This window comes from Lactuca virosa, chromosome 1 (genome assembly GCF_052849685.1).
Source record: "Lactuca virosa cultivar CGN04683 chromosome 1, Lactuca_virosa_CGN04683_v6, whole genome shotgun sequence".
NCBI lineage: Eukaryota > Viridiplantae > Streptophyta > Magnoliopsida > Asterales > Asteraceae > Lactuca > Lactuca virosa.
This window is the reverse complement of record NC_136426.1, coordinates 11,161,086-11,180,079: the sequence shown is the minus strand read 5'-3', so window position 1 is coordinate 11,180,079 and position 18,994 is coordinate 11,161,086. Positions and strand designations below refer to the sequence as shown.

Genomic DNA, 18,994 nt, shown 5'->3' with positions numbered 1-18,994 from the left:
TAAGGCCGAAATTGCATACTCTCTCCATCCTCTCTCCTCCAAGTTTCCTTCTTGCTAGTTCTTGGGTGTGATTCCATTAGAGGCATTACATTTGTGGTGCTAAGCTTCCAAGAAGATCAAGATCAAGATCAAGAGGATTATCAATTGTTTGCTATAACAATTGAAAGGTATGTAACTTCTAAACCCTAGTTTGTTAATTTCGAAATTAGCCTCTCTCCTCTAGGGTTCTTGTTTTGCAATTCAAAGTTATATGTTCAATAGTTAAAACATAGATCCAAAGTAGGTTGCATGTGAACTTAGGAATTGTTTTCTAGTTTATTTGTTTTACCTAAAACCCATCACTAGTTACATGCTATGTGTAGATGGTATGTGGTAGATTGGGGAGACTCACTAAGCTTCGTGCTTACGGTTTTCAGTTTTGGTTTCAGGTACTTCCACTAGCACTGGGAAGGGCTCGGGATGATCGCATGGCACACACCACAGTCTTCAGCCTGGGAGCTAGACTATGATATTTGGATATGAGATTTGATTTGAGACAGATACTACGATGTTTATGATACACGATTATGATTTTACTTATGATTTTGGATGGTTGATGACTTTAATAATGTTTTGGAAACGAAATTTTTGGGTTGTGTTTTTGGGACGTTACAAGTTCTCCTAGTCTTTCACTTGACTCACATACTTATGTGAACAATGAATTAATCTTAATTTTCTAAGTACCAAGATTTCCATACATCACATGACTCAAATCATATGATTCCAAGCTTCTGTCCAATTGAAACTTGGGCGATGAGAATCTTTCCTTACTTAGAAAATTACGACACTACCATAATTAACATAACTAAGAATCACATCCACTTAATATTGCTTATAATAGAAACACACAAGCATCAATTTTGACAAATAACATTGCAAGGAGATATAAATAAGACAAAACTCAAAATTTATTTTATTTATGAAAGGTGCGGAAAACTTGTCCTTACAACGCAAATTCGAATGAAAATTATGCTATTACATATTCCTAAGCAATCTATCATAACTCTAAGCAGCAGCTCAAAAATCCGATCATCAAATCATGCGATCGAAATCCATTTCTTTGCGATTAGACTCAACTAACTTCTTCCTTTATGCTTCCTGTCTTTTCTTCGATCCTACAAAACATCAAAATGTAATCTTATCACATTATGTATTAAGAATCTAAAATAGAAAACTTAATAGAGTTAGATAGTGGATTTTACCTGAAGCAGAGTCATACATCTTGACTCTCCTATCTCTTAGATATCTCAGGTAGTCAGGGCAACTTCGTAACCAATGCCCCCTCTTTTGGCAGTAGAAACATATAGATTCTTCTGGAATGGTACACGGGACTATCTCAGACTTAGCCTTTCTCTTGCGTAGAGAAAACTTTTCTGGACTTCCAATGTTGCCATTGCCCATAGAAGGTTGGGATATTGATTTACCAGACAAATTTGCTCGACCAGTGCGCCAAATCATTGGTGATTCAGCACCAATAAGCAAATAAGTCAAATCAATGAGGGTCACATCGTGGTCCATCATATAGTACTCTCTAATGAACTCACTATATGATTCGGGAAGTGACTGAAGAACCAAGTCAACAGCCAACTTCCTAGAGACATCGACACCCAACATTCCCAATCTATCAATATGCAACTTCATATCCAAGACATGAGCACATACAGACTTTCCATCTTCGTGTCTTTTTGCCAATAGGGCTTGAGTGACCTTGAACTTTTCAAGTCTTCGAAAACGTGGGTCAGGGATAATTATTGGAGGAGGTGGAGGAAGTGAAGAATGATTTCCATTTCCACAATCCAATCGTGGAACATCATCTTCAAGCGGAAAACTTTTTCCAACGGATTCAGGAAGACCATGGTTGTTAGACTTTGACATCTACAAAACGGGAGAAATTCAAGTTAGTTGATAAATCCTCAATATAGCACCCAAATGAAATATTGAGGCTAGATCCAACCCAATATTCTACAATTTGGAAGAGGGATGTCGTAATCCAAATTGCAGAACATTTTAAGGTAGGTAAATGACGATTTACCAATTTCCACCATGAAAAACGAAAATTGAAAATTAGGTTTTAAATGAATTGAAACTCCTAGATCCTTTGAGATTCATTGAACCTTTCAATGGCATGTTTAAATCTCGATTGTGCCCTTCATTTTTGTGACTGGGATGCCGAGGATCACAAACAAGGTGTGGATAACCATGCAGATTAGCTTGGTACTCTCGAAGATGTCATCACCTAATCAATGTGCCGGTTAACCACACACGCTCCATTGATCTATGATAATCTACGAGCTACCCATTGCCATCCTTCATTGGTCCCATATTAGTGTGTCGGTTAACAACACACGCTCCACTAACGACCAACAATGTGCAATGTGTAATTTCATGGATTAGCACCAACTCCACATGTTTCCTAAAGTAACTAAGATTTGGGAATTTATGAGATTTTTTAGTTACTTCGTATTTCATTATACTTATAATGGAAGGTTGTGTCCTATCCTACCCGTTCGGCTAACGACCCTCCACTAGTCAAGAGTGCGGTGGGTAAGAGTGGATACCCATTCAATCGCCATTTTATAGGCAATTTCCTAAAACACCCCTTATAGACCAGCTTCGTGAATGAGGCATACTAACGGTAAGACTGACTCTTTACTCATACATATATAATATTAGACTTTTAATTTTATATATAGTACAAGGATGTATTTTACACTTTTAAAATACTAAGTGGTCTAATTCAACAAATTATACTTTTAATTTAATTAAACTTAAACCATATCATTATGGATTTATTAACTCTCTTTTAATTATACACTTAATTAATTAATAAAGCCATAAGGGTGTAATTTGAAATTTTCAAAATACTAAGGTTTTAGAATTTAATATTTCAAAATTAAAACTTTTTAATTAAATTTTAAATTCCAAAACTTGAGGACAAATTTTGAAACTTTTCAAAACATTAGGGTTTAATTATTTAAATTTCAAAAACTAAAACCTTTTAAGTTCAAATTTAAACTATAAAACCTAAAGGGTGTAAATTGAAACTTTTCAAACTTACTAGGTCAAATATTTGACTTATAATAATCCTATATTATCCATATTAACCAAATCCAAAAATTTTGATAAGGATAATCATTCCAAACATAAAAAATCGATTTTAGGGAATAAAAATGAGTTTTGGTAATTATCCTTAACAAAATCTGCTCAAAAAATCGAAAATCCCGGCAACAGCACCCTAGAATCGCCGAGTCCACTGATGGACTCGCCGAGTTCAGGCAACTCGCCGAGTCCACTGATGGACTCGCCGAGTCGGCATCGCAGACAGCAAACAATTCGACTTTTTGATCCTTTGGCAGTTCACTTTTGCATCTATTCAACTAGAAAAACGACCTAGTCTCTGATACCACTGATGGATTATAAGCATAACATCATTCATATGGTGTTCATGCAACCCTAATTGCTTTGATCTAGGTTTTTCTAATTAAACATACAACATTGAATACCAAATCAATAAACCCTAATTGACTAGCATACAAATTTGAAAAAACACATATGATTAGGGTTAGAGAGTTTACCTTGATTGTTATGTAGCAATAACAATCACAATCCTTCTTGATCTTGACTTCTGAAAGCTTAGTGCCTCAAGTGTTGCACCTCTAATGGAGTCACAAACACTCAAGCAACAAGATGACTTTAGGAGAGGGAAGATTTTCGGCCCTTAGGATCTCTTAGAAGCATTAGCCGAAAATCCCTTAGTCGTGGGGTCTTTTTATACTTGTGGCTGCTAGGGTTTTAGGTGGAAACCCTAATATGACTGCTTAAACCTTAAGCAGCCCATGGACTCCTTCTTTAGAGCCCTTTGGACAAAATCTGATGGGTTTCCCCATAAATTTCGTCCACTCCACTCTATGGAGTCGATCAGCCCAACCAACAACTAACAGTTAATTGCAATATCAGTCCCCTTTATTTAATCAGTCTCTTTTGATCACCAAATTAATTACCAAATTAATTTCTAATCAATACTAATTAAATAATATGATTTCCAAATAATATATTAAACTTGTAATATATTAATAAAACCATTTCCGAGTACCAATTTATTATTCATATAATAAATTCTACTCTCTCTCTCCTCTTGTCATCCTATCAAGTTACATGAGTGAAGGCAGCCCAAAAGGACTGTTGGTGATTTGTTTCACTAATGTGATTTAAGTGTAATGGGATTACTTTGTTGACCAAAAGTGTTCTTGATAAATATTAAACAAGTAAGGAAGGTGTGGAGTGCACACTTGTTTAAGTTTATTCAAGATTAAAAGTAGACTGTCATTTAGGGGCGAAGCCCCTGAACGAACAGGGGTCCGGGGGCAGCGCCCCTGGGAGCGGGGTCCAAGGGGCGGCAACCCCTGGCGGGGTCCAAGGGGCAGAGCCCCTGGCTTGGTATTAATCCTTATAGAAAACCCGAATTTATGACAGTTTTTTGACTGTTGCCAAACTGTTTTATGACAGTTTTGACAGTTTTCAGACAAAGGAGGTATTTAACCAATTTTGGTCAGTTTTTTCTGGTACTTACGAAATTCATATATCTCATTCTCTATTCTATTCTCTTCTGAGTCTTATCCAATCAAAGATTAGGGAGTACCACCCAATACTTTGATTTGATAGTGAAATCACAATTCTCAGAATATCCAAGTGCCTTTATTACCCTCAATTTCTAACAAGGACCATGCTCATAATCGGGTCAAGTACATACCAAAATAGTTATGGGCTTAGACACCTAATCCAACAATACCATATCTCTTCATCAAGGCTTCAATCATTTTGTTGCAAAAATGAGTGCCTCTATCACTCACCAAGGCTTTGGGTACACCATATCTTGCAAAAATGTTTAATTTTAAGAAGTCAATAACGGTTTTAGCATCGTCATGCCTTGTAGACTTTTCTTCCACCAACGATATGTATGGATAACCGAAAGAGATGGGGAATGGGCCCATGAAATCAATTCCCCGTACATTAAAGATCTCACAAATGAGGATATGGATTTGAATCATTTCGTTCTTCATGATACGGTTACCATTCTTTGACATCTATCACAACTCTTGAAAAATAAATAAGTATCTCTTGACATTGTTGGCCAATAGAGTCCACATTCTATCACCTTCCTCATGGTTTTATTTTGACCAAAATGGCCTCCACACTCATATTCATGGCAAAACATCAAGATTGATTCGACCTCATTTTGGTGAACACACCTCTGTATTAGTTTATCTGGGTAATGTTTCCAAAGATAAGGTTCGTCCCACACGTAGTATTTGGAGTCACTCTTCAACTTGTCATTTTGGTACTTGGTGAATGTGTGAGTGATTTCTTTAGTAACCAAGTAATTAACAATATCCGCATACCATGGAATGATGTTTGAAATCTAAAAGAGGTGTTCATCCGGAAATTCATCAAAGATGGGAGAAGAGGATCCACCAACATTCAAACGACTTAAGTGATCCACAACTAGGTTTTCGACACCACTTTTGCCCTTTATCTCAAGATCAAACTCTTGTAAAAGAAGAATCCACCCAATCAACCGTGGCTTGGCATCTTTCTTGGTCATTAGATATTTCAAGGCCACATGGTCGGATTATACAATCACTTTTGCCCCGAGAAGGTATTGTCGAAATTTCTCCAAGGCGAAGACAATGGCTAGACGTTCCTTCTCAGTGTTAGAATAATTGGCTTGAGCATTATCCAAGGTTTTGGAGGCATAGTAGATAAGATGTGATGTCTTTCCCTCCTTTTGACCTAAAACCGCTCCAATGGCAAAATTGCTTGCATCGCACATGATTTCAAAAGGAAGCTCCCAATTTGGAGGTTGGATTATGGGAGCGGACGTGAGCAAGTCTTTAAGTTTGTCAAAGGCTTCTTGACATGTGACATTGAAGTCAAAGTCAACATCTTTTTGGAGAAGGAGGCACATTGGTCTTGTGATCTTCAAAAAATCTTTGATAAATCTCCTATAGAAGCCCGCATGGCCGAAGAAAGATCTCACTTCTCTAACACATGTTGGGTAATGAAGGGTTTGTATGACATTGATATTGGCTTTATCAACTTCAATTCCCTTCTTAGAGACTATATGTCCCAAGATGATGCCTTGATTGGCCATGAAGTGACACTTCTCAAAGTTTAACACCAAGTTCTTCTCAATTCACCTTTTTAAAATCTACTTGAGGTTATCCAAGCATTCATCAAATGAATTACCATATACGGTGAAGTAATCCATGAACACTTCAATTATATTCTCAACGTACTCGGAGAAGATGCTCACCATGCACCTTTGGAATATGGTGGGGGCATTGCATATTCCAAATGGCATTCGCTCATAGGAAAACATGCCAAAAGGGCATGTAAAATTCGTCTTGTCTTGATCTTCAGGGGCAACGAGTATTTGATGAAAACCCGAGTACCAATCAAGGCAACAATAATGTGATTTGCATGCCAACCTCTCAAGCATTTGGTCAATGAAAGGATGGGGAAATGATATTTTCAAGTGCTTGAATTCAACTTTCTATAATCAATGCACACCCTCCATCCATTTTGAACTCGAGTGGGTACATTACCCATTGTTATTTTCGACAACCATGAGTCATATTTTCATGGGAACCACTTAAACCAGACTAACCCATTTGGATTCGGAAATGGGGTAAATCATATACACATCAAGGAGCTTGATTATCTCTTTCTTGACAACATCCATCGTTGGAGGATTTAATCTTCTTTGAGCTTCCCTCCTAGGCTTACAACTATCTTCCATGAGGATCTTGTGAGTGCATAGATTAGAACTAATCCCCTTGATATCTGATATTGTCTGCCTCTTTGTGATCTTTTAAAACTTCAACCAATTTGTCTTCTTCAAAATCTTTCAATTGAGAAGAGATCATCACCGGAAGAGTTTCGTCCTTACCTAGATAAGCATACTTCAAGTGTCTAGGTAAGACTTTCAATTCAAGTGTGGTTGGGTGAATTATGGAAGGGGGCATCTTGTTTGGAGAATGAGATAATGCAATGTGAGAGACATCCTTCTTTGTTGACTTGTTAACTTCCAAATTCTTCACAATCTCTTCAACTTCAGAGTCCAATGTATACATTTCTAATGTTTTCTTCAAACTCTGACAATCAAGGCTTGTCTTGAGTACCATCTTTAAAATATCCCATGAGATAAATCAAACACTTCTTGGGTTATTGGCTCAATCAGATCAACTCGATACAATGGAGAAATGTTGCTAGGGCACCTCATTGCTTCAAAGATGTTGAAGTCAATGGTCTCTCCATCAAATATTGATCTTCCCTTTATGGACATCAATGATCGTGTGAGCGGTATTCATGAAAGGTCTTCCAATGACATAGAAGTTTGCGGGAAAGACAAGTTGATTAACTTGCACTAGTACATCTTCCAACACCCCTATTGGAAAAACACTTGACTTGTCTGCTAATTAAATGATTGCTCCGATTTCTTCCAAAGATCCAACATTTAGAGATTGAAAAACCGAATATGGCATGACATTGATTGAGGCCCCAATATCTAACATGGCACTTTCAACATGCAAATCACCAATAGTGCAAGGGATATCAAACATTCTCGAATCCTTGCATCTGGGAGGTAACTTCTTTTGGATAACTCCGGACATATTTGCATTTACTTGAGTCTTTTCATTCACCTTGAACTTCCTCTTGTTGGTGCACAAATCCTTGAGAAATTTGGCATAGCTTGGAATTTTCTTAATAGCATCCAATAGTGGAATGTTGATTTGGACCTTGCAGAAAGTCTCAAGAAACTCTTTTTCTTCCTCCTTTTTCTTTGATGGGGCTAACCGGGAGGGAAAAGGTGGTGATATGACCAATGTCTTGATGGTCTTATTGGAAGATTCGAGTTGATCGGTGTATGAAACAACCGGTTCCTTTGGAGGAACTACCACCTTCGAAGATTCAACAACAATAACCTCATCTTCATCTTCTTTTGAAACACTTTTGGGGTTTCTTTCTCCAAGTTTTTTCCCACTTTTCAAGGTTATTGCACTCACATTGGGATTCTTCTCGGTTTGAGGTGGAAGTTTACCCCTTTGTTCCATGTTGTTGAGAGCGGTGGCCAAGTCTCTAATTTGTGCTTGAGCAAGAGAAGTAACATTATTAAAGACTCATTTGATGGTTACCATTTGATTGGCCTTGTTTTTGAGGTTTGTTGGTAATGTGGAGAGGGATACGATGTTTGTGGATATGGAGATATTTGGGATGGGTATTGGGAAAATTTGGGTCTCATCATAACACTTGGTGGGTTATGCTTTGGTGGGTATGGGTTGTTTGGGTTATTCCTCCAAGTTGGGTTCTATTTGTTTTGAAATCCCATGGGTCTTGGTTGTCCTTTATATCCTGCCATTGCATTAACATCCTTCGGTTCACTTCCAAGTGTGGGACATTTATCCGTATTATTCCCTGTAATTGCACAAATACCACAAACCATCAATTGTTTACCACTTCCCACCACCATCTAACATTAGTCAAATCCAAGAGCTTTGATTCCAAGTGTTGGGTGTTGCTAACTTCACCAACCACATGTGGGGAACTCTCTCTTCATGTCATTTTGAGTCCCAAAGTTTCTTTGATTTTGAGAAATGGTACCAAAAAGTGATCTTATTTCTTGAGATGTCTTGTTGAAGATGTCACAGTCACTTGGAGCATCAATCATCCTCTGATCTTTTTCATTCATACCCGCATAAAATTGTTTAAGAAGTAGTTGTTCGGGTATGTTATGTTGAGGACAACTTGTACACAAGTTGTTGAATCGCTCCCAGAAATCATGAAAAGTCACATTCTCCCCTTGAAGAATCCCCAACATGTCACTATTTTGACTTGATATTCAGGAAGTGGGATAGAACTTGCTATTGAAGGCTTTGAGTAACTTTTCCCATGTGTGAATAGATCCCGGTGGTAAGTTGAATAACCACTCTCTAGCTTTATCTTCCAAGGTGAGTGGGAAGGCGGTTAGCTTGAAATCATCCAATGTCACATGTTCAGGAAACATGCTAACACATATCATATGAAAGGGCTTCAAATGCCTTTGAGGATCTTATTTACACAAACCATAGAACTTGGTTAGTTAATGTATGAAACTTGACTTCAATTCAATCCCTTGGCGGGTTTCAGGATAAACGGTACCAAGAGGTGTATGAGTAACATCCGTCTCCATCATTTGTCTAAGTGTCAACTCTTGAGGGGGATTGGGTAGATTGGGGTTATTCGGATATTGTTGCATGTAATTGGGAGTTTGTTGGTAAGGTGGGTATGGGTATTGTTAGTGATTGTACATTTGTGGTGGATAAGGTTGGTAGTTAGGATATTGGTTTTAGGGAGGTTGTTGTGGTGGGTACATAGGGTATTGGTACATTGGAGGTTCTAAGTAAATTCAATGATTCAATGCTAAACCAAAGAAATAAACCAACAATTATTCATTCAAGTACCAAGCTCATGATCAAAGTATTAAACAAGCATAAGAAATATGAACTAGAATCATAAACATAAGATAAATGACAATCAAACATGAATCCTTCAAAACCCATAAATATCCAAGGGTTTTAGCCAAAGTTAACCAAAATAAAGAAACTAGCCACTCATGGCAGCAAGATAACAATCACAAAAGTGTTTTTGCATCAAGAAACTAACAATTACTAGAAAGATGATAAGAATGTTGATCAAGCTCTCCAAAATCACCTTCAAGGTGCTCTAATGGTGGAAAATCGAAGTGTGGCTGCCAAACCTAACCCCCCAAGGTAAATGGTGAGCAAATGACCAAAATTCCCAAAAGTGTGCAGTTGCGCAGGTACCCTTGCCGATTTGTGTGACGGAGACTCTACCCTCACAAATGATGATGGCATGTTATTGGTTGTTTTTCTCCACTACACCACCCCACTACTCAAGATTTCCTTGGTTCCCTCCACACCTCATATGATTCAAATTTGGCCAATCATCTTCAAGCTTCAAATGTGGATAGTACAAGCCCAAAATAAGAATCCAAGACCCATCTTCATAAGCCCACTTCATCCAAGTCTTCAACATTTTAAGCCCAAATCTTCTTTGATGGATCCGTAGAGCCCAATGACGCCTCTAAAGCCCACAAAGCTCATCTCCAAGCTAATCCACAACCGCAACGAGCTCCAAGACCCTGCAAAATACCTCATGCAAAATAGAAAGTACCCGACACGATCAATGATAAAGAAAATAAAGAATATGCAATGTAATATTTATAAAAAGGGCTAAAAATCTAAAATAAACTATAAAAAAGAATGAAATAAAATAAAATATCAGTATTCAAGCTGAAATATGTGAAATGACATAAAAAGAAATATTGAAGATTGAGTGTTTTTTATAATTAATAAATGATGTCGTGTGTTTCCATATTTAAAGGATTACTCGGCACATAAAGTTGCACCCAGTAGCACTCCTTGCATATTTCTTGGCTACAACACAAGTTACAAAGGCTACCGTTGTTTGGATCCACTACAGACCGCATTTACATCACATGTCATGCTCAATTTGATAAACATGATTTTTCATTCTTTTGAAACTCGCCATCATTTGATATCTCTACACTTTTATATACACCATTTGATGAGTGTTCGGAATCAACAGGCCGGTTATGGGTAGGGGCAAGTGGGGCATGTGTCCAGGGCCCATTTTTATGAGGGGCCCAATTTTTTTTAATATTATATTCAGCAATCAATAATTAGGCCCAGATGCAAAGGAATGAAGATAGTCTGTTAAGAGATTTGTAGTCCAATAGATTGACTTATCCCTAGTACAATTTACAGTAGATTAAGAAAACCAGTTTTGATAAAAGTCAACAAAGAAAATGTCTATCAAGTTTATTGTCTTGTTTAACATCACAAACGACTCAAATCTCTACTCTTATAGACATTGAACCCTACTAAACCAAGAATATATCCAAATTTCAACCCCACATTAACATGAAACTAAAGTGAAGAACATACATCCATCCTCATATATGTATCAAGCTAAACACATGATTTAAATACACCCTAAACATATAAATAGATAACTTAATCAAACTCTACTCTTATAGACATTGAACCATACCAAGGGCCTTTTTTTGGCTCGTCCTGGGCATTTGATTTCTCAGGACCGGCCCTGGGGATCAAACACATCATCAACTACTCCAACAACCACCGCACAAGCTTCGCCTCCACCTGATTGTGACATGTTCCCAGCTACTGATCATCGACTGTTCGAAGCTTCCACCATCGTCGTTGATGTTCCCATCGACCCACCGGTCGCACCGTCGGCATCTCATTTGTTGGCAGACCCCACTCCCACTAATCAAATGATCACATGATCATGAGCTGGCATTTTTAAACCCAAACATCTACCTAACTTGGCTTCTCTTGGTACTAAAAAATTATTTCATGCCTTTTTCACCTCCATGCTTCCTGAGAGTTTTACATCCGCTACAAAACACCCACATTGGTTAAGGGCAATGGAGGATGAAATGTCAGCATTACGGGCCAATGAGATGTGGGATTTAGTCCCTCGTCCCACAAATTCGATTGTTGTTGTATCCAAATGGATATTTCATACGAAGTTTCATTCCAATGGCTCGATTGAACGGTAATAAAGCACGGTTAGTAGCCCAAAATTTCACCGAGGTCCTTGGACTTGACTCTCATACTTTCAGCCGCGTTGTTAAAGCTTCAACCGTTCGTATTGTAATATCTCTTGATGTCATGCAAAGATGGCCCTTGCATAAACATTTATTAATTTTTTATTACACACATATCTAGTCTCCCCAATATTTTATAGGCAACGTGTTCCTCATTCCAACTTTATATTAGTCTCCCCAATTTTTTAAAGGTGGCAAGTTTCTCATGTAGCATTCCAACTACTCGTTTGTATTTTAGTGTGCAGACATATCAAGAAACTGCATGCATTTTTTCAAGAGAGTGATAAATTCTTTAGTAATTGTACTTGTTATGAATTCGTGGTAAATGAAGAAAACTTGGGAAAAGTTTGAACTGAATGCATAGATATAAAATGTGTTTATGGTCTACGAATCAGATAGTTAGTAAATATGGTTATGATTTAAAAACAAGCATTTACACGCCGAACTTGACTAAATGTTGATTCTATGCGTATTCCGTTTGATTCTATTGACATCTTTGCACATACTAATTTATGATTGTTTAGATTTTTACATGCTAAATGTCATAAACATCATTATAGTTTGTTTTCTTTTTCTTATTTAACCACTGATTGATTTTTTTTCTGCTTTAACCATTTAGATTAGTTTTTATTTATTTATTTATTTATGTTAGAAAAATGGGGTATAGAAAGGCTTGGAATTCTGAGAATTGTGTTAAACACTTTCAGATTAAAGCATTTGGGTGGTACTCCCAATATTCTTTAATCGGATAAGACTCAGAGAGACAAAAACTTAGAATGTTTTGAAGATAGTTTCGTATGTACCAGAAATGAGACCAAAACCGACTATATGATCTTTGTCTGAAAACTGTCATATGACAGTTTCAAACTGTCATAAAACTATAAAAAAAACTGTCATAAAAACGGAAGTTTGGACAAGGGTCAAACAATGGTCAATTCTCTGAAAATCCGATTTTCGACCCCAGCCAGGGGCTCTGCCCCTTGGACCCCGCTCACAGGGGCGCTGCCCCCGGACCCCCGTTCGTTTAGGGGCTTCGCCCCTAAATGACAATGTACTTTGAAACTTGATCAAACTTAAACAAGTGTGTACTCCACACCTTCCTTACTTGTTTAATATTTATCAAGATCTCTTTTGGTCAACAAAGTAATCCCATTACACTTAAATAATATTAATGATAACAAATCACCAACAATTTATGTTTTACATTGTAAGAGTTTCTCGGTAAAGAATCTAGTAAAAACATCGAAATAATGTTTTTATTTAGTTTAATGGTTAAATCATAACAAAATCCGTCGTACATGATTAACCACACAATTTCAAAATATAATGTTTTTTTATAAAATTCAAAAAATTACATAGTAGTTTTGTAAAACGATAATCAAAGTCTCAGTTATTGAACAAACACTACTACAAAAAGGAGCATTACCGACGGCCAAAACCGTCGGTAATCCGTCGCTAATGCTACCGACGGAATTGTAACAAACCAAAATCCGTTGGTATATTCTTGTCGCTAATTATTTGTAACGGATTTCCGACAGCTATGGCTAACTTTTAGTAACGGATTTTCCCGTCGGAAATAGTAACGGATCACCAACAGAATATATTTTGCAACGGATTACCGATGTAACTTGTTTGCAACGGATTACCGACGGAAAAATGTACTAACGGATTACCAACGGAATCTGAAATAACTTACTAACAGATTACCGACGAAATCTCGAAATGACTACAAATTTTTTTTGTAACAGATTAGCGACGGATTTTGGCATTATAAAAAAATTTTACAAATTAATGAAGAAATTAAAAACTAAAAATAATTACATGTTCAACATAAATTTTTTAAAATACATAAAATCTACATTTTAAAACCAACAAACATAAAATTAAATCCACAAATTTCAATCATTTGACATACATTAAATCTATAAATTTCAATCCATATCGTCAAATATCATAAATTTCAATCCATATCGTCAAATATTGTCGACAACCAATAGAGCATTCCTTCTTGATTAGCTCGTGGATTCCACACCTATCATTGAGAGTTGTTATCTAGAGAGATATTTATATATTGTCAAAATACCATAAATGCCCTCAAATATTACCTTTTATCTTCCGGTGAATTGCTTCAAAAGATCATTCATTTTTCCAAGAAGACGGCTTTCCATGTCCTCTCGTAACTTCACCTCACTATCAAAATTGGCTCTCTAATTCATTTATCTAAAATATGGTGCAACATATAATTAGTATAAAATAGAGAAGGAAATAGCAACATACTTTACTATTTTTATCATAATATAGACACATACCTTCCTTTGAGATAAGGCATAATCATGGGATGATGAGCCACACTCGTAAGGCACAATCACACTTCCTTTGAGTACTGAATAAATTGCGCCAGGTCATAGCACGCAACCGCAAGCGCCCGTGGGTCCCCGGAAGTTTCCAGAATAGTCAGCAGCACACAAAGTGTCTTATATAGTAGTTAAAAAAACGATTCGTTAATTAAATTATCCAAGAATAATAATTGAAAAAGATTAAATAAATAAAAAACCTGGAAATCATTTTCTTCAAAGTTTGTGCATTGGAGACCAGTCGAGGTGACCTTCTTTATGTTGTCTTTCAGACCTTCTTCCAGATTATTTAAAGCCTCCAACAGATCCTACGATTATAATAATCTAATCGTTCAAAAGTAGTTATTAGTAGACCGTTTTGGTCCTTCAAGTTTCAATGTTATGCATTTTTAGTTATATCAATTAAATTTCTGACCTCATCACTCCATGCTTGAGCTTTCAAGATTTGAAGTTTGAACAATTTGTGGAAGTCCAAGATCCACCATTTGAGCTCCAAAGCTTCCTTTTGACAGCAAGTTCTTGAAAGTCAACACTATCAACCTCACAACCTGAGAATTTAATAATTAATTAATTAATTAGGATTTCAAATAAAATATATGGAAGGGTAAAGTTAAGGGGTAGTAGAACCTTTTCTTTGGTTGAACCTTTGACCACTTCCAACAATCTTGGAAGGGCTCTAGATGTAGCCAAGTATTCAATTGCAGGCTCATAGTATGACAGAAGCCAAACACACAGGCATGTTTCATACAGAAGCTGTTTGTTTAATCACAAAACACAAGTCAGTAATTGGAATTCATGATTCCATTCCATTCTGGAATTGGATTCAAGATTCCATTCCATATGGACCCAATTCCATGGTTGATAAATTTCGCTATTATGAAGAATGGTGGAAGGAGTTCGATTTCGTTCTTTGGTTTTTATTAAAAGACCAAAATACCCTTGTAGGTTACCTGAATTGACTGTTGAGTGGATGCTGGAGAAATTAGTGTGACAAGAAGTTTGACTCCATCTGCTTGAACAAATGAACACCTAACAACAGGCTCCTTCAACAAAGTTGCTAAGCAGTTGACTGGAGCTGGAATGCTACGTGTAGGATGTGAAGGCTTCTTCAGCTGTAAAAGTAATCCAGAACTATTTCAAAAAAAATTTAACTGTTTTTCTACTTATAGACATTATAATATAGTTCATAACAAACCCGAATACAAAGCCATTCCACCAATCCTTTCAAAACATCATCACTTGCAGTGATTTTCTTCTTTGAATACGTGGCCTTTCCATTTGCATTCAGACCATTCTGCTTTGGCCTAGCACTATATAAAAGAAAATAGAAATTAATATGATTTAAATGAATAACATTTAATAAACAAACCCTTTTGTAATTTGTATTGTGAGTGTTTATTTAGGTACCTCACTATAGAAGTGAGTACCTTGGAGCTCTTCTCTTGTATAAACCAGCTACCTTTCCATAACAATATGTAGTGCAGACCTAGCTAACGTGACCATGAAAAAGCTGATATCATTTATCATCTGTTTGATCAATTCAAGGCGTATATTGATAATCTTAAAGAAGAAAAGAAGAAAGAAGCTGCTGAAGATGCCGTGTTTCCATGTGTTCTTAAAATCATGCCCAATTGTGTGTTCAACAAGAAGGATCCTACTATTCTTGGTGTCGATGTTCTTGAGGGCATTGCTAAGGTAATTTCTGTTGCTATAACTGAGTAGATTTTTCAAAGTAGAAAAGCAATTGAAAGTACTTATACTTATACATTTCATTAAAATTAAAAAAATGAGAATTTAATAAGTTATGGAGAGAAAGTTTGAGCCAAAGAAACAGACCATCTTTATATAAACAACACTTTATCCAGACAGACATCTTTACTCATTCCACCTGTATAGGACTTAACGGGGGAAAAAGAAACAGACCCTAATACTTGAATTCAGTAATTCGCAAACAGATCCTATCATGTCTGGTAGTGGTGGCTCACTCGGACTTTCTGAAGGTATGCAGGGGTATTTTGGGAACCCTGGTTCAATTCCAGCTATGGAAATTGCAAAATTGATGCAGCTTGAAAGGCAAAAATCTATGTCTAGTCCTATATTGTATTGTTAATATGTTAAGTAAAAAATGGCTGCTTTAAGAGTTCAGACATCCTATATTCTAACAACACTATGATTAAGTAACTATTATGTTGTAATATTAAGATCAGATAAACAGTGATTAATTATAACAAGCTTTAAATAAACAGTTTTATGAAGAGTATAAGACTATTTATCAACAAAATCTAATTGATAGGTTATCTAATGCTAATTGGAGATATGAATATGATAATCCAATGAAGAAAAAATATAAACCTAAAAATCAATCGATGTAATAGAAAAAATAAGTTAGGGTTTTTTTTTACCATAACTTGGAGAGACAAAAAGCTGAAATCGGATCCAATTGTAAGGTCCACCAGGTGCAGCAGCAACTTCGACGGTGGTGGCGGCGGCAATAGACTAAGGCGAGGCTGGCCGTCGTTCGCAGAGAGATAAATGGTGGAAATTTTACTCCGTTAAGAGGCGGTGGGTTGCAGGTCAGACCAACAGTTGGAGGGAGAAAGTATGTTGTGTCGCAGACTTGGAGGAGCCGGAGGGATTTGCTGCCGGCGGTGATGGCGGATGCAGTGGCCGGATGGTTGAAGATCGGAGATGAGTGGGAGGAGTTTTTTGTTCACGTGAACTGGAAGGAGAAGAGGGGAAGCGAGAGTAGGGCAACACGTTCTGTTTTTAGTTTCAGTCACATTTACTGAATTGTCCTCGATATTTAAAAAAATAAAAAAAGAAAATCGAATTTCACTAACGGATTTCCGACGGAATTTCAATTTTGTTGATTTCCGTCGGTAAACCGTCGGTATACTGTAACGGATTACCGACCAATTTTATTCCGTTGCTAAACCGTCGTAAAACGTCGCTAATATCCAATAATTTGTCTGTCGGAAATCCGTCTCTTTTTCCGACGGATTTTTTCCGTCACTAAAATTCTGTCGCTATTGCTCTGTTTTCTAGCAGTGAAAAAATAATTAATGGTTAAACAAAAAAAATCTAAATTATAATGATTTTTAAAGAATTTGGCCGATGGGCATATACTTTAATCCTTAATATATCTCGCCAATTAAATCAAAAGGAAATTATGATTCTTATATTTTCGTTTTTAACATATTTGTTTATACTGAAAATGTCAATATTTACTTATAAAATCGAGTACTTCTTACAAAATAACATAAGAAAAATAAATAAATATATAAAGATACAAGGGTAAACCCTTGTAAAAAAAAAAAGTTTGGTTGATTAAAAAAATCATGACACCTTGTTTTTACAGTTAAATATAAAAAAAAAAAAATCTATCAAAGCCAGCCTGCTAAAAAAATCATCAAATTTATATTTTTTTTTCTAATTTATCCACAATAACAACTTTTTGGTAGTAGGTGGTATTTTTTTGGAAAAAGTTGTTAAACTTTTAAAAGTTGTCAACGGTGTTGGTATTTTGCTATTTGTTTTTTTGTTATTATTATTATTATTTTTTTTTTTTCTAAAATTGCTCATTGTTCTCGCAATAACATTTTTTTCTCTAATTTGACAAAATATCATCACAATTCACGTCCTTCTCTTGATTCTTTATCTTTTCATCGTTGGAGATAAATTGCAGGTTAACACTTCTTCAACGTCGTAGCTTCATAAACAAATAAATTCAAACGAATTGCAAACATAATTTGTATTTCACCATTAAGTAAAGATAGGGTACTCTTATTAATAACTATACCTAAAGGCTTAGCCGATAAACAAAAAATATGTAATAACTTAATTCCAAAATAAAGCATACTTCTCCTATCAACATGCATATAACATACATAACAATCATATATGACTAACATTAAAAAAAAATCATAATAATTTGAATGCAACCAAAACCATAATGGATATTTTAACTCAAGAGGATGTAGCAAGTGAAATGACAATTAAGTCGACGTTTAATTTAGTGAGATTGTAGAAAGGCGATGTAGCAAATGAAATAACAATTAAGTCAGTGAGATTGTAGAAGGATTAAATGTAATCTTTTAAATCCTTTTTTTTTTTTTTTTTTGTTTTAAACTTTTATTAAAAACAAATAGCAAAATATTGAAATTACTTTGTTTGATTAGTTAATCTTGCAAATACAAAGCTTAATGAAAATAAACATCATAATAAAACTTTTGAACTCACAAAGATCGAAAGTAATTAGTTTGATTAGTAAATTTATTTGCCAAACTTAAAATATCGTCTTTAAATAAATAAATAAATAAATAATAATAATAATAATAAATTGTTTCCTTTATTTAATCTCTCTAGCCTTCATTCTAGGTTTGTCACTCAACACTCTAATAGTCTAATGTAATGTTTGACAATCCAAATAGTATTCACCAATCACCAATGTAGCATGTGTGGACTTGGAAATGAAAGTAAGATTTTCATCAAGTCATTTAATTTGGTGAGGCCTTTCTTTGTTCATCTATGAGCCCAAAATTTAAAGGGACAACTATCACCTTTTCTTGTTCCCAATCCCACCACATTTCACTTGTAGCCTTTGTGTAGAAGATTTTAGAATCCTAGGTGGACAACCTACATTACACTTTCTCTAAGTCCTTCATTATCAGAAATGTCATCCTCATTATTTGATGATTCTTCAATTTTTTATGTGGTAACAGAGAGATTGCATAATTGTTCATTATCAGAAAGGCATCATGTCCAACCTTTAATTCCTGAGCACTAAATTGTTCATCTTTGCCGTTGTCATCCAATTCATCATCCATCACAAATGGTATGAAGAAACTTCGAGGTCCTTTTCAGTTTGGATCTAGCTTTTGAGCCAAGC

At 35.8% G+C, this 18,994-nt stretch overlaps 1 protein-coding gene and 1 pseudogene across 2 annotated transcripts; both read right to left on the bottom strand.

The window, feature by feature from the left end:
- Window positions 1-7,517: 7,517 nt before the first annotated feature.
- LOC145111308 (uncharacterized) lies at window positions 7,518-8,153 on the bottom strand. The gene has a single exon (XM_079047598.1). It carries the CDS (start codon window positions 8,151-8,153, stop codon window positions 7,518-7,520), a length of 636 nt encoding a protein of 211 aa, XP_078903724.1.
- Window positions 8,154-13,544: 5,391 nt separating this feature from the next.
- On the bottom strand, window positions 13,545-18,932 carry LOC145111305 (V-type proton ATPase subunit H-like; annotated as a pseudogene). The gene is made up of 12 exons (XR_013710238.1): window positions 18,873-18,932; window positions 16,687-16,866; window positions 16,509-16,602; window positions 15,514-15,592; window positions 15,302-15,416; window positions 15,057-15,218; window positions 14,734-14,859; window positions 14,522-14,654; window positions 14,307-14,414; window positions 14,062-14,225; window positions 13,858-13,972; window positions 13,545-13,784 (listed from the first exon to the last, which is right to left on the bottom strand). The product of XR_013710238.1 is annotated as a V-type proton ATPase subunit H-like (transcript).
- Window positions 18,933-18,994: the final 62 nt, after the last annotated feature.

Bases quoted from the DNA above. Each gene is read 5' to 3' on its own strand.
- LOC145111308 (XM_079047598.1), bottom strand. From the start codon at position 8,153: ATGGAACAAAGGGGTAAACTTCCACCTCAAACCGAGAAGAATCCCAAT.